The sequence below is a fragment of the Manacus candei genome, unplaced genomic scaffold, assembly GCF_025592945.1.
Source record: "Manacus candei isolate 608988 ecotype Guabito, Panama unplaced genomic scaffold, ASM2559294v1 h1tg000034l, whole genome shotgun sequence".
Classification (NCBI taxonomy): domain Eukaryota; kingdom Metazoa; phylum Chordata; class Aves; order Passeriformes; family Pipridae; genus Manacus; species Manacus candei.
Genome location: NW_026138082.1, coordinates 695,976 through 711,714, shown reverse-complemented (window position 1 = coordinate 711,714; position 15,739 = coordinate 695,976). Strand labels below are relative to the sequence as shown.

General features: G+C 41.8%; 1 protein-coding gene across 10 annotated transcripts in view; it reads right to left on the bottom strand.

Moving 5' to 3' along the window:
• REPS1 (RALBP1 associated Eps domain containing 1) overlaps nucleotides 1-11,506 on the bottom strand; it is a 66,947-nt gene extending 55,441 nt beyond the window's left edge. For 6 of the 10 annotated variants that reach the window (XM_051792457.1, XM_051792458.1, XM_051792460.1 and 3 more), the window contains exon 1: nucleotides 11,189-11,505. In XM_051792457.1, the coding sequence (XP_051648417.1) occupies nucleotides 11,189-11,341 (153 nt within the window). In that variant the 5' untranslated portion in view covers nucleotides 11,342-11,505. Of the gene's footprint in view, nucleotides 1-11,188 lie in introns of all 10 variants that reach the window. The other 4 variants (XM_051792466.1, XM_051792465.1, XM_051792459.1 and 1 more) reach the window with 1 other exon arrangement.
• Nucleotides 11,507-15,739: the final 4,233 nt, after the last annotated feature.

The window sequence follows — 15,739 nt, the reverse complement described above, 5'->3', positions numbered from 1 at the left end:
CCTCACAATTCCTTACCTCCTAATCTTGTTATTCTGCAACCACTGTTAGATCAATTCCTTTCACTTCACTTATATCAACCTGCCTCACTACTTGCAGACCACAGCCTGGCACAGTTTTTTAACCTCAGTCTCTCACCTATTGTCAACTGGATAAAGCAATATTGATTAGTTTGTGAATATTAGTCAGCTTTTTTAACTTCTCTTCAAAAAACCTCACTTGACAGCTTCTCAGATGCAACAGTTGTTGACAGCACTGCGCAGCAGGAACAAGACAGAGAACTGACAAAGATCCTTCTTTTGATGAGTTATTTTTAAACCAAGTCAAGTCTCTGACCCAGTTCTCTGCATCGCTCCACAAACCTTGGCACATGGTGGAGCACAAGAAAAAAAACCACAATTGTAGATAGAACAAAAACATGCCACTAAAAGAAACAGTTCAAGTATTGCTCTGAATTCTATGTTTCAGCACATGACAAACATTTAAATAGTCTTACACCTATTCAAAGATCATTTGCAAAATGCATCTGTGAATGATAACAAATAATGCTATATTTGGTATTCAGTAAGTGTGAAGCAGGAAATATTCATGCACTGAACAGCAAGTATAAAATTACCTCTAATATATCATTTATCTTATTAGGTACTTTCAAAGCATAATAGTAAATAGAGTTAATTAGCTGATACTAAGAATTCCAAGGCACAGAGTATATTTAGGACATTGCTGTATTTTGTTGCATAACAAATAGTAACGTCTTCCTTTTAAGTCTTACTTATTGTTCCATGAAGATGGATCTCAGTCAATGCCACAAACCTGGCTTCAGAACACAGTCCTTGGAAGAAATAAACCAAATAGTATTGGAGGACTTCCAAGACGACACACGCTCTCTGACAATGAACTATTTAGAGTCTCTTACTGTCTGTCTGAGCTTCTCCTAATACTTCTCCGCCCTTGATTTTCACACTGCACATATCCACAGTGGAAGCAGACTGCTAAAATACCATCAGGGAGAACAAGCTACTCATCAGCTTGGACAATTAATTCTCTGTAGATACTTCGAACTAAACTCCCCGTTCCACAGTCATTTCAGGTTCAAACACACTTCTGTTTCAATTAAATGAAATTTCAAAATTAATCACATCAGAAATAAAAATTAATTTTTAAAAAAATGATCCAGTATTTTAAGCCTCAAATTATTCTGCCTCTGTTTTACAAGCATGTCCACTCCCAGACTAAGGGCTGGCAGATTTGGAGTCATGCTTACACTCTGATAATAGTGTAATAGAAAAGCAGCAAAACGCACTGGAAATTTAAAACCCCGATTCATGACAGAAGCAGATAAATTCTTAACAAGTGAATATGCTGAACACCACACACACACAAAAAACCTCACAGAACTTTCACTACTGTGGTCCTTTTTGAACCAGTTATATTTTAGGTCATTCCTGACCTCAACCTGTTGCAAAAGTGGTCTGTGACACCTCTTGTTGTTCCTGGTAGCATAAAAGTTCATGGTGGATTAGCCTCATTTATGAAAGAGGCTTTCATGCCTCAATGCAGTAGTTTTGATTTTTCCATTTGCAACCAAAGTTTGTGATCTTGCTAACAGCTCCTGCAAAAGCTGTTACAAGCTCTACACATGAGTCTTACCTGCAGAGTCTCTCATGCAGAGCTCCATGGCTCTCCAGAGGTCAGCAGTTCCCTTCTTGATTTGGTAGTACATGGCGAACACCATCAATCAATCAATCAATCAATCAATTCACAAAGATAAGCAGATGCACCCCTACATGCAACTACAAAAGAGTTCAAGATACTGACTTAGAGGGATCACTTTTCCAAATATCTAGCCATAGACCGTCCTACTTGACTGTAACTTAAATTATCGCCAAATAAAAGAGGGCAGAATGAAGAATTGTGTGCCTTTCTGGTATGTTCAATAGCACCAACAAAGGAAAATCCAGACAGCCAGATGAACACTCGCTTAGAAAACAACTACTATCCTCCCAAGTAACAAGCCACACCTAGAAGACCTCAAGGCAATTGCTCTTTGCTTATATTAAGATTCTCTCTACTGCTGTTTTTCTGGCAGAGTAGGTGTTCATGAGAAAAGCACTTTACGAGCAGAAATGGTAATAAAGCAGCCAGAAGAACTGGAAATAAAAAAAAAAAGCTGAAGCAGTAAGATACATTCTGAGGACCTATAAGAACCATTTCTAATTTTTGATGCATAAAGAGAAGTTAAAATGAGATATTTCACATGCCTGTCTTCTCCCACCATGTAATTCTTCAATACTGCTTAATCTAAATAGCTCCTCCCTCCTCTGCTCTCAGCTGCACAGTTCCCCATTCCTGAGCACTACCTGTTGCTCATCTATCTGGTCACACAGTATGATTCCTTCACTCAGTCAGCCAACAAAAAGTTACTGTGTTAGTTATTTGCTCTTTTATTAAACTGAATCTGTCTACTGTACAACCAACAAACACCTCAGCAGAGCTTCAGAAGTTATTTCCTCACAACCTTTATTTATAACAGAAAAAGTACAAGTTTTTGTGAACAAACTGCAATTAATTTGTATAGTACACATCTCTCACTGGTCAACATCAGATGTCTAGTATATGTTTTTATGGTTGCAGTTTATGTTTCTGACAACAAACTCTGAGGTAGAAATGGCAAACAAGCCCCAGTTGGCACACGCGGAATGATACTCTTCATTTGTAATCTTCTGAGGCACTTCATCTTATTTTTGCAATAATTAAAAATCCAGCTGAATACTTATGAAAACTAACCAAGTTTGTCCTTTATGTATTGCTTGCTTGAGCTCATGGTTGCAGTTTTTTTAAGTAAACAACTTTTGAAGCTTTGTTGATCTTCAAAATGTAATTTCCTAAAACGTAAGCAAATGGACAGAACTATTTGCATATAAGTAGTGAGAAAGCATCTAGCTTTAGCAGGCACTGGAGAGATATTTTACAGATATTCCAACTGCGGATGCTCCTGCCATGCAGCATTAGGTTGAATATTTTTCCTATTTTTCCTAATGCTAAGTACTGAAGAGAGCAGCATTTATATCGACATTTTGATTCTTTTCAGACCTTCTTTATAATTGAAGCATTCCAGTGATTGATATTCCCTGCTAATAATTATTTTCTTTCTTTTTCAGTTTTAACATTTTCTCCACACATTACCTTTCAATACTGTACCAGAACAAATGTAACACAGGAAAACCTCAAAGAATGAACACAAGCTTCTGGCTTTTTGCTAATGTAAGATGAAGATTAACACATTCTCTCATCCCAGAATTAGTGGTTGTGCTGCGGCCTGATCAAATAGGACCGTTCCAGTCATTCCTGAGCACATCCATCTAAGTTTACCTGAAGCTACTGTGCCCATTACTTTAAGCTGCTTTCCATCTCAATCTTTTTTTCCTCTGAGCATCAATATGAGCAGTGTTAATTAGTTACTTAGCTTTGCACTGCTCTCCTTCTCCCACTGCGGCCAACAAGCCTTAACAATGCATCTATCAAAGTTTAAACAAACTCTGTTAAAGTTCTAAAAACAGCGTGCTGCATGTTTGTAGAGCTACACTTGAGACTCAGCTGTTAAAACTAGGTCTTAAATGATTTAAGAAGCTTCAACTCAGAAAAAAGCAAATCACGCACACACTATTGTAGTGATAACAGGCTTTTCTACAAAATTCCCGACTACTAGTCTGCAGCAAGAGTATAGTTAGCACCAAATGCTAAATTTTACACAGTTCAGTCTTGGTCATCCTTTTCTGGGATTACTGAAGTTGAAATATCTTTCAATATCGTCAAAACTGAGCCTACTCATTGCTCTACTACCATACTTAAGAAGCATTTTAGATGTCAGAAGTCAACCATTCCAGAAATTCAGGTCAGATTGTCATCTTTTCCAAGTCCTTTAACCTATCAAAACACAGTCCCTATACACAGACAGACATGCCTAAGTTATAGTGTACTTTTTGTATAACAAGTGTAGGGATAGTTTTACTCTTCAGACACTAGTCCCAGGTGGATAAACAAGCAAGTCATGAACACGATTGCCAACTCAGTACATTAGTTTAGAAAGAATGACAGTGTTGCCTTAAGAATATGCTTATGGTCTACAGAAATACTAAAGGATAGAAAGTGAGGAATATATTCTTACCTTAATCATTATTGGAACTCCACTGACAAAAATCTGATAGTCAATATATTTCTCCCACATTCACTTCTGACCTCAAACTCATTTAAGCAAAGAGCAGAACTCCAGTTTAAAGTCTAGGAATTCCACAAGAAAGACTAACCTAAACAGCAAATATTTATGACCTGATAGGTCTGAAACTTGTCTGCAAGGACTAATATTTCTGAAAGCTAGCAAGTACAATTGAAAAGTCATAAAGACTGCCAGCAAAGTCCCATAATTTCACAGTACCTGCAGAACATTTATTGAAGATTAGACTAAGATGAAGGCATGTTTGCCATTTTTCACAGTCAGTAAAGTACTTAAAACTTCTAATACAAAAGAATCATCTTTATGGGAAAAAGACCAGGTTTGCCATCAATAATTTTGCAGAGCTAACTTGATTCTAAGACAGCTGCATTTGCCAAAGGCCCTGATATTTGATTTTAGAATTCTATCTAGACATGTCAGAAAGGATAATAATCATTCCTGCTGCCATCTGACAGCACATTTAAAAAGAAAAAAATAAACTGTTTTCAAACAAAGTTGAGTCGATATTTGACATTATCTGAGTGCTGTGCTGGCATACAGAATTATGAAGGAATTATTTACTATGTATGTCACTGTATACAGTATGAAAGCCAGTCAATTTCAAAGGCGCAAAAACAATTACACCAAGAAATCCACTGAAAACAAATATAAGTCTAATAGACAATCTATACTCCTAAAGTTTTGCCATTAACTTTCTGCCTTTTATTTACAAAACAATAACTGTTCTCTAAATGCTGCTGAGATATGAGACTACTCAAACTAATTAAATGTAAAAAGAAATTAATTTGCAGTCCACTATAGTCTCTGTGAAAGCAACATCACTAAAGTAAACATTTCTTTACCAGAATTCTGCAGAAACTCAAAGCACAATTCGCAGCATACATAGCAGACTAAAAGCCATTTCTGCCACCAAAAGAAAGCAGACCGCTTATATATCTCACCAATAAACGGAAACAAAGCTAACCTACTACTCTGTTAAAAACAAAATACTTTATTATGGTGACATTTGAAGAGAAAAAATAGGTAATTCACAAATCGAATATTCTTGGTGCCTTGCAGATCAAGGCACTGTTTCTATTTACAACAGATTTCTAACAACTCTCATTTCCTAAATGAGGACTGGGATACAGCATAATGCATGTACAAACATCCTTTATATATATATATTATATATAAATTATGGAAGATTATAATCACAAAAGGTTACAGACTCATCAACTTTATGGTGTTCAGGCTAACAAAATATATGACAGATTAGTAAGAAAATTGCTATAACTTAGAGGTTTCTACACTGGAAGAACACCTTCATAACGACCTGTTGCGAATATTGTCTCAGAATAAATCTGAACCAATTTTCTTTTAAAATATCACATAGAAAAGATTTAAGTTTTAAAATAATAATAAAAACCCCAAAATGCATGGGTTGGATTCAATTAAGTGATTTTTTTTTTCTTTTTAAATTTGGGCTTGTTGAAGACTAGTTAAAGGTCAGTATGAGGAGAGGAAAGCTTTTCACACAGCACACATTTTTTTAAAGACCTGAAAGTACTCCTACTTTTAAATATACTCCAAATCCATATCACTGAAAGGAAGGCATGGAATTTGCTATGCATAAAGAATGCTAACTTCTTACCTCATCAGTTCTGAAAGAATAACAAATTCTGCAAATTAACCAGAATGAGTTTGTCTTCTGCATGTCTCTACCACACAGGTAATCCTAAGCATGCCCTGGTCCAGCTTCCATTTAAAGCTGGCATTTGGTAGACTCTACTGTAGTCTTTCTGTAGGAAAATTCACTGAAACAATAAAATCATCGTGAACAAGCTTTTATTTCCCTAGATCCCTTTCTCTCTACATCCGTTTTCCAACACAGAAGCCAATTTTTTAAATCAAGAACCTGCAGTTTCATTTTGCCATGTCCTGCCTGTGGATTATAATTCCATTTATAATTGTGCTGCCTGTCAGCAGATGAGCTCTGGCATCTGAGAAAACTACCACTGCATGTTCTGTTCCCTATGCTTGCCAAAAACTACCATCCCAACAACAACACAAGGCAGCATATGCCCACACCTAAGCTATTTTCCTGCACAGCGCAAAAACTAAGCTTATGGTTCTGTGCTCAGAGTCTGGACTTCTCTCCACAGCAGCTCCGTCATGGGTATGTATTTTCTTACAACTTTTGATGAGGCAGGAAACTCTGACAGAGAGCTGAGGTAGTCAACAAGAGACGGTAATTTTTTTCCATCAATGATACAAGAACAATCAAAACTAATCTGCCTGTAAAGACTCCATAAAAACAAACAAACAGCTTGAAATTGGCTAACGAGCCAATAATAGGCTTTACACTGGGTTTTTACTGAACTAATGCAAGCATGCTGTAATTGAAGAAACTGGTCACAATTGTACAAGTCATCTGTCATCTCAAAGACTTTCTAACAGTAAATTAGAAGTCAGGTAACTTTACAATCCCAGCACTGAAGATGACAATTCATTAATTTTAGAGAAAATACATGCTAATTCTCACATATTTGTTGTTTTCTAGTAATATTGTATTTTAAAGCAAGATGACTTAACTCATTCATTTCAGATGAGTATCGTGCACAACTGATATGCTTTGTCTTGCGAAGTTTCTATGATTCATAATCAAGGGTACAAGTTCATAAAACATTTTGTGATTAACTCACCTAAATAAGAATTCTACAAATCTAACAAATGGAACAGCTATCATATTCACACCATGCACAAGTAATGAACTTCACAACTCCTTTTTTGGCTGACTGTAGCTTTTACAAGCAATTTCACCACTGGTCCAGAGACACCAAGAACTGATTTTATTAGCACACCTACATAAGCATTTTAGGTCAGATGTGGAACATGCCTTTCAAGCCAATTTCCTGATCACACTCACTCCTCTGTGCAGCCACTCCAGAATGGGCAACTACATTCCTTTTGTACGAAGCTAACCTAGAAGATATACCCTAGGATGGCACATAATGAATCCCAGCTAACATTCAGTGTACAGGACCAGGAACTTTGATAAAGTTTTATCAGTGTACAGGAGCTTTACCAAAAGAAAGCTTCTGAAATACATAAACAGAGCAGATGACAGCTCCTCAGCATAACTTATGTTGTGTCATACTACACGCTAATACAAACACCAATGCACATGCAACTGAGCCATGAGCTGAGGCAAGTGAAAAACAACTTTGACAAAACCTTCTAACTTTTGGCTGAATATACTCCCGGAACCAGCTCACTGTCTGTTGAAAGGAAGTCAGAGCCAGCATGAGGCTGCTCCAGCTTCCAGTAGTTTAAGCTACCACGAAACCCATGCTAGGTCACAACTGAAATACCCAATTGCTCTAGAAAAAGGAAAGTTCTCCACTTCCCCCTCTGTCAGCAGTTTTCATGTCTCCTTTCTTGTACCAGCACTGTCATTCATTCAACTCCACTGCTACCTGATAAAGAGTTATTATCAACAAAGAGTTGTGATTAATTTTCTGCCTGCCTAGCCCCTGACGCCAGCATACGACAGCACTGGACAGGCACTAATGTCTTTGCAAGGAGAAGCAGGAACACATGGCTGGGGGAAGACTGAACCACCTCCTTCAGTGGAAACTCACCAACAGATTGGGTCAGCTGCAGTGTGAAACCACACCCTTGAGAGCAACCTGAAGACTCATATAACTATGGAGAAGTAGTTGGACTTGTTATCCCAACACACGTACTTTTATTCACTATTTTATGCAAGTCTTCTACCTTAATGCTCATTTCAGGGATGTGCATAAACAGAAAGAAATACGGGTTAAGAGGGGCTGGTGTTCTCACGCTGGTGTGGTATTTTTGTTCTGGGAATAAGGCTGTCCTTTTGTGTATGTGTATTAAGTAGACATATAGCTTTTGTTTTCCAGGATGTTGTAGTTTTGCGTACAACAACCATAATTGTTTCAGTTTTCTACATGTTCATTTATTCCTATTTAATAGGCAGCTGACAGTGTCCCTTAGAGGCAGAAATGAAAATGATTAGGAACAATGAGCCACACATAATAACTTTTCCTTCTGCAAGACAGATCTGTCACATAGACATAACTCTTTGCAACAAAGGTTGCACGTATATCCAGACTTTAGACAACAGATTTTCAAGCGAAACAAGTTATGAGTCTAAAAATGCAACCATTGCACATTTTCATTTCCAAAAGAATCAGTTCTGAACTGTGCAGTACAAACCTGTACAGCTGAAAAGGAAAAACTTTGAGGTAGTTCTTCATGACTACTTGGTCCCCTTGAGTTTGAAGAGCAACAATTTCATACTTTGTTTTGCACACCTACAAAGGTACTTAGCATTCATGTGACTAGTACTGCACTTGCATTCCAGGATTATATAAGTATTGGGTAACTGAATCAAGTTCCTTTCCCCACAAGCATCAGGTGCTTCAAATGAACAGGTAAGAACACAGCCACCATGTCGTCAAAAGAAAATTCCATCTCCTTCACAGGGTTTCTTTATTTCTTAAGCTATATTAGCTGGAGGTTTAAGTTACAAAGTCTCAGCTTTGAAAACATCAAATGCGACTTTCCTTCGAAGAACCCCAATCCAACGTATTTACGCCTGTGTTAACCCGAGGTAGAGCCATGTTTTAAGAGGAACATAAAATGACTAGACAACTAAATTCTTTTTAAAATATATGGTAGTTTACAGGTGACCAACAGTGACTGCACAAGACATTCGTAACAGGTCGAACTGCTAAGGGCATTTTGACTTTCTTTTCATTATTTACAGTCTCATTCCTCAGGTAATCTAATATCTTGTTTGCCATTTTAACTGCAAAGTTTTCCTTGAGATTACTACAGTGATAAGCCAGGTCTGCTTCTTGAGTTAATTTATTTAGGACCCACAGAATGACGCCCGAGTAGTCTCTCTTCTCCAGATGCAATCTACTTTGCAGAAAAATCTGACCTCCTCTGCAAAAGATAAGGATATAATCTGTATCCACTTATATTCAAAATTCCAAGTCTTTCCAAGTTCTTGCACTAAATTCCTGCATAAAACAACCTCCAGCACTAGCTGACTTCATTTATACACTGATCCAGACAAGTTTTATGTAAAAGAAATTTTAAATACAGCAAACATTTAAACATTCACTTTCCTAGGATGATTTTTCTGAAACTGGTTGGCCACACTCAAAAGCAACAGTGGGTGGCCCCTGAGAAACCTCACTCATAATACTGAGCATGCAGACTCTCTTAAGTCCAGTCTAGCAAGTCATAAAATAAGAGATTACTAGTTTTACCAGTAAGAACCACTTCTTATTCAGCCCTCTTCCACTTCATTGTGTCTCAAACTCGTTTCAGCAAACCAAGTTGCCCTTGGGAGGCCCAAAACACATCAACAGTAACCCTAATCTGTAAGTGTTCTCCTGGTACTAAATTACAGAATGTTGAAGTTTCTGCACTCTGCTTCCAGCAACAGTAAGTTTAATACTTTTGTTAAAAAGGCTGCTTATCTCACTAGGCTGAGGATGAAACCACATAAAAGGCGGCACGGCTTTGTAAATATGGCTTTACCCACAGCAGCTCAAAAGACTATACATGAACTTTAAAGTACTGAACAGTGACAGAGGGAACTGCAGAAGCAGCAAATTATTACAAGTAGCCGTTCATAAGAATGGTTCACTGGGAATATGTTCCTCAAATAATTACACACGCCAAAGCAGACTTTCCCTTTCCCGTGCCGATAGCTCTGCAATACTGCTACACCTTTTGGATGCAACCTGGCCAAGGAAGTAAGTGCTAAAACCACGCACACACAGACTACAAGTATGGGCCCGCATCAGTTTTAACACTGAATTTTTCGTTTTTAGAAATGCTTTGATGACTACAGGTAAGTTAATTCCTGCCAGCAAGTGATGTCCACAAAACACTGCATGGCTTAGGTGAAGTGGATCAGCATCAGCAGCTCCCAGTGACACAAACCCAAATTTCCTTCTGTGTTGCTCTTCACCAGCAGATTGTGGGATGAATCTCACCCATCTCCCTAAAATGCTTCGGGAGTCCCATTTTTTGAATGGCCTCTGCCGGCATGGAACAAACAAGACAGTTTCCTGCCAGCTGTCGGACGCTGCCAGCAGCCACCAGCCCCTTCCCAGCCCCCGCAGGTACAAGGAGAGGGGGAGCCACCACAGGCTGCTCAGTGCAGCACTTGCTGCACCCCCTGCCCCTCCCTCACCACCGGAGGGACTCAGGTGGCCGGCTCCAGGCCAGACAACAGCTCCCTACTCTGTGCAGGGAGCTCTACTGTGTCCAGATCTGGGCTCCTCAGTACAAGAACGACAAGGAGCTGCTGGAGAGGGTCCAGTGGAGTGCCACGAAGATGACAGGGGTCTGGAGCATCTCTCATATGAGGAGAGACTGAGGGAGCCGGGCCCGTTCAGTCTAGAGAAGAGAAACCTAACAGGGGATCTAATCGATGCACATAAATATCTCAGAGGCAGGTGCCACGAGGACGGTGCCAGACTCTTCAAAGGTGCCCAGTGACAGGACAGGGAGCAGTGGCCAGAAACTAAAACACAAGAAGTTCCACCTCAATACCAGGAAGAACTTCCTTACGTTGAGGGTGGCAGAGCACTGGAAGAGGCTGCCCAGGGTGGTCATGGAATCTCCTCTTTGGAGACATTCAAAACCCACCTGGACGCGTTCCTGTGTCACCTGCTCTAGGTGACCTGCCTTGCCAGCGGGGTTTGACTGGATGATCCCCAGAGGTCCCTTCCAACTCCAACGATTCTGTGATTCCTGAGTTCCCCGCCGGGTCCCGCCCCGGCCCGCCTCCACCGGCGAGACGACCCCGGCCCGAGGGCTGCGGGGCGGGCAGGGGGCGCGGGCCACGCCGGGGCCGCCTCGGCACGGCGGGGCGGTGCCCGGGCCCGCCGCCCCCCGGGGCCCCGAGGCGGCGGCCGTACCTGCATGACCACGTCGTTGGGCAGCTGCGCGGCGCGGAAGAGCTCCAGGACGCGCCCGTTGGACGCCACCTTCTTGGTGCTCTCGGTGTCGCAGTAGGAGAAGAGCTCGCAGTAGTAACGCTGCTCCGCCTCGCTCAGCGTCAGCCCCTCCATCTTTCAGCGCCGCGGACCATCCGCACCCGGGGCGGCGGCGGCGCCGGCGGGGGGGCTGCGGGGCGGGGAGCAGGGGGGACACACGGGACACACGCGCCGCCGGCGGCCGCGCGCGGGCGGCTCGCTCGCACCTTCCCCCGCCACCCGCCACCCGCCCACGCGACCGCGCGCCTGCGCGCCCTCCCCCGCGCCTGCGCACAGGGCGGCGCGGGGAGCGCCCAGCGCCGCGGGCACCCCGCCCCCTCCGCGCCGGCGGCGGCGGCGGAAGCGCCGGGCCCGGGGGCGGGGCGAGCGCGCAGAGGGGCCAACGGCGCTGCTCCCGCCCCCGCCCCGCCCCGCGCCGCCGACGGCATCGGCGCTGCCCGCCGTGCGGGGGGCGATGGGGGTGGCGGCCCCGCCCCGCGGCCTGGCCGTGCGCGGCAGCGCCCCCTGTGGTGCGGCGGAGGGCGGTGGGTCCGCGCTCGGCCTCCGCGGCGGGGAAACCCCGCGTTCCCCGGTGCGGCGGCGTCTCGCACCCTGGCTCGGCCAGGACTGCACGGGCCCGCGAGGCAGCTGCCCGGTACATCCGGGGATGCTCGGCTGCCCCGCCGTCGTGGCCCTCCCTGTCCGGCGCGGCTCAGTGGGCCGTGTGAGAGGCTGAGGCGGTGCCAGACGGCTTCACAGAATCACAGAATCAATAAGGTTGGAAAAATCATCGAGTCCAACCCGTGACCAAACACCACTCTGTCAAGTAGACCACAGCATTAAGTGCCATGTATAGGCTTTACTTAAATATCTTCAGGGACAGTGACTCCACCACCTCCCTGGGCAGCCCATTCCAATGTTTAATCACGCTTTCAGTGAAGAAATTCCTCCTGATGTACAACGTAAACCTCCCCTGGGACAGCTTGAGACTATGTCCTCTCATCCTGTCACTAGTTGTCTGGGAGAAGAGCCCGAGCCCCACCTGGCTACAACTTCCTTTCAGGTAGTTGTAGAGAGTGATAAGGTCACCCCTGAGCCTCCTCCAGGCTAAACAACCCCAAATCCCTCAGCCAAGTCCCTCAGACTTGTGCTCCAGACCCTTCACCAGCTTCGTTGCCCTTTTCTAGATTCACTCCAGCACCTCAGTGGCCTTCTTGAATTGAGGGGCCCAGGACTCAAGGTTTCAAGTACATCACCAGTATAGGGGAAGAATCACTTCCATGGGCTCAGGGCACATGGGATCATCACCAGTGCAGGTTCTGCTGGTAGCTGGTGAAGAATTGCTTATTTTGACACATAGGCCCACCTATAAGTGGTTGCCTTCTTCTGTATGCTTCCTCCTTCCACCATTGGTACCTTATGCAGCAACACACAAGAAGTGGCCTGGATAATAACTCTGTACATCAGCCTTGCAAGGAAGAATAGACAAGAGCTCACTTATCTCCACAGCCAGACCTCTTGCTCTATGTGTCTCTCTTGGCCATGTTTTCACAGTTTCTCTTTGTTTCTCTGTGTAGAATCCTAGAAGGTTTGGTTTGAAAGGGACCTGAAAGATCAACTAGTTCCCCCCCCCCTGCCATGGGCAGGGACACCTTCCACTAGACCAGATTGCTCAAAGCCCCATCCAGCCTGCCCTTGAACACTTCCAGGGATGGGGCATCCACAGTTTTTCTGGGCAGTCTGTTCCGGTGCCTCACCACCCTTACAGTAAAATATTTCTTCTTTATATCTAATCTAAACCTGTCCTCTTTCAGTTTGAAACCATTCCCCCTTGTACTGTCACTACATGCCCTTGTAAATAGACTCCCTCCATCTTTCTTGTAGGCTCCATTCAGGTACTGGAAGGCAGCAGTCAGGTCACTCAGGTAGATCTATGCTTTTGCTGTGGTACAGTAACAAAGTTCCCTCTGAACTGTGGCTTCTGGAGAGAATCTAATGAACACCATGGTCTCCTGCTTGACCCTTTTGAGTACCTGATCTGATTTAAATCCTGATGAGTTGACAGTCCACTACTTCATACTTAGACACATCCTCTCATTTTTAGTTTATGTTTCTTCCCTTTTTCCACTTCACTTTCCTTCACAACTCTTCCAATTTTTCTCGTTCCAGATTGCTGTTGCTGACTGCTCTACTTCCCTTAAGCACCTCATCCTTTCTGCCTCATAAAGTAGTTACGTTTGGAACTTAAGGCAGACATTCATCTTCCTTGTTTTTGAAATACACAGTATATGCTTTTGCTGCCAACCAAAGTTCTGAAAATCACCTATATGTTAGCCTATAGTTAAAATAACAAAAGGATCTTCCCAGAAATGTACCATTATCAAGCTTTGCAACCCGAAGTTATACTAATGATGAAACCACACAGACTGATCATATATTCAGTTAAAATTTCTCAAAATAGCCTACACTACAGAAATAACTTTTTTATATTATATCCAATTATTACGATTTTATAAACCTATATAGGCCAATTTAGCATTGTAGGTCACTTACTTGGAGTTGTTGTCACATCAGTATTTCTGCAAGTAAAATGATTGTAAACTTTCCTCCACAGCTAAATTGCATATTGCAATTCCATTAGTTATTCAGAAGAGGTTTTTTAATCACTTATCAGCAGGTGCTTGGGTTCCAAGTGCCTTTACTTCTTACAGTGATTCAGGGAATCTGCCAGGCTCTTCCCTGTATAGCATAGAGTATAGCATCACTGAAGCTGTTAAGGAAAATATTTTGGAAATCAGATTGTTGGGTCACATTTCCAACTCCTGTACCATAAACTTACCTGCTTGCTTTGTGCTAGTTCAAAGACTGAGCAGAAATAATAAAAATTACATGACGTGTAGCAAATTAATTTCTAACTCCCAAGATCTGTGGACAAAGCATCTTTGCCTCAGAGAGTCCCAGTACAATGTTTCTGTGTTTGGCTGTGGGACCTCCCTTCCCCGCTTCAATCAGCCCCTTGAAAACCTCCAGGCCAGGGAGGAATCTGCTCTTCAGAACTTTACTGGTGCCCATCAGGCCAGACTTAGCATCTACTGAGATAAAAATATGAAATCTTTTCAGTGGCTTCTCAATGACAATTCATTTTGTTTGGCTGGAGAACGTGCTGTTTGCTATAAGATGAACTGAGGAAAATAGTATTCCTGCACGTTTGTAAGTAACTTCTCTGTATTTGCACTTTCCAGTGCAACTACCCTAAACAATGAAACCATATTCTGAATTTAGTTGTTTTTGGTTTTGTTTGGAAAGATTTGTATCACAGCATTTCCCAGAGCTCATATTAGATACACAAAGAAGAAGTTTTATGGCAAAACACCCACTAAAATATGACATTAGTGATGCAGTTTTGATAGAGTAGTTTCAGCCTTCGGTACGTGAAACACTTGATTCAACTGCCTTGGTTTATGTTTTAAACAGAACAAGAAGAGGAACTTTGTTTTTAGATTTTTAGGTATGGTACCTTTTTAATATAGCTTCTTAGAATTCGGAGTTCTGAATAGCTAAGAGTTAAGCTACTCTCCACATGGTGCCTAATTTTACTGTATTTTATTTTCATTGAAAAACTGTTTGATGACATGTATTGATATCAAAGCAGTCATCCTTTTAAGAGATTACAGTCAGAGAAAATCATCATCATCATCATCGGAAGGCCAAGTCTAATGACCCAGGGGGAAGGGAGTACAAGGTTATTTTGCTGCCCATAACTCCTAGAATCAGAGCTAAATTATAGATCAATAAAACATTGTTTTTAGAAAAGAAATACTTTTACAATTTGATATGTGACCAAAAATATGTATGTTCATTGCTACTAAAAAAAATAATTTTTTATTCATTTAAGGGAAGTAGCAGTTAAAACTGGTTTCAATATCTTTTATAAGCTATGAACTTACAATTGGTTTCTGAAAACTAGTTGTTACTAGAGACTCATTTCTAAAAATAAATGTAGCTCATAAACAGGTAGTTTTCATCAGGTGATGTGGGTGTGCCATCTCTAGGGTCTACCTGTTTTTAATATCCTCATTACAGTTAGTAGATCTCATGTACTATATTATTTGCACTAAAGTAAGTTATATGCTCAGATTATTACTTTTTTAATTAAAAAACCTGCAAAAACTTTCAACCTTGTCAAGTATGTATTCAGGTCCACTTTCCATCTTGCATCTGGTTCTCCAAGTTTAGAAGAATGGCCCTGAGGTTATTTGTCATTACCTTTCTAAATTCTTCCGTGTACATAATGTTGTGGAGCAGGTTTTACAATCTCTGTCAATATACTCCTTTACTTGCAGCTCATCAGAAGTTCTGGGAACTTGTTCTATCCTGATTCTTTAGTGTAAAGACAAGTAGATTAAGGCTAGAAATGAATGAGAGATATTTAAGAAAATCTGCTGTCTCAGACTTTAAAACTGGTTTATTGTTACTGCCTGATTTTTTTTCAAA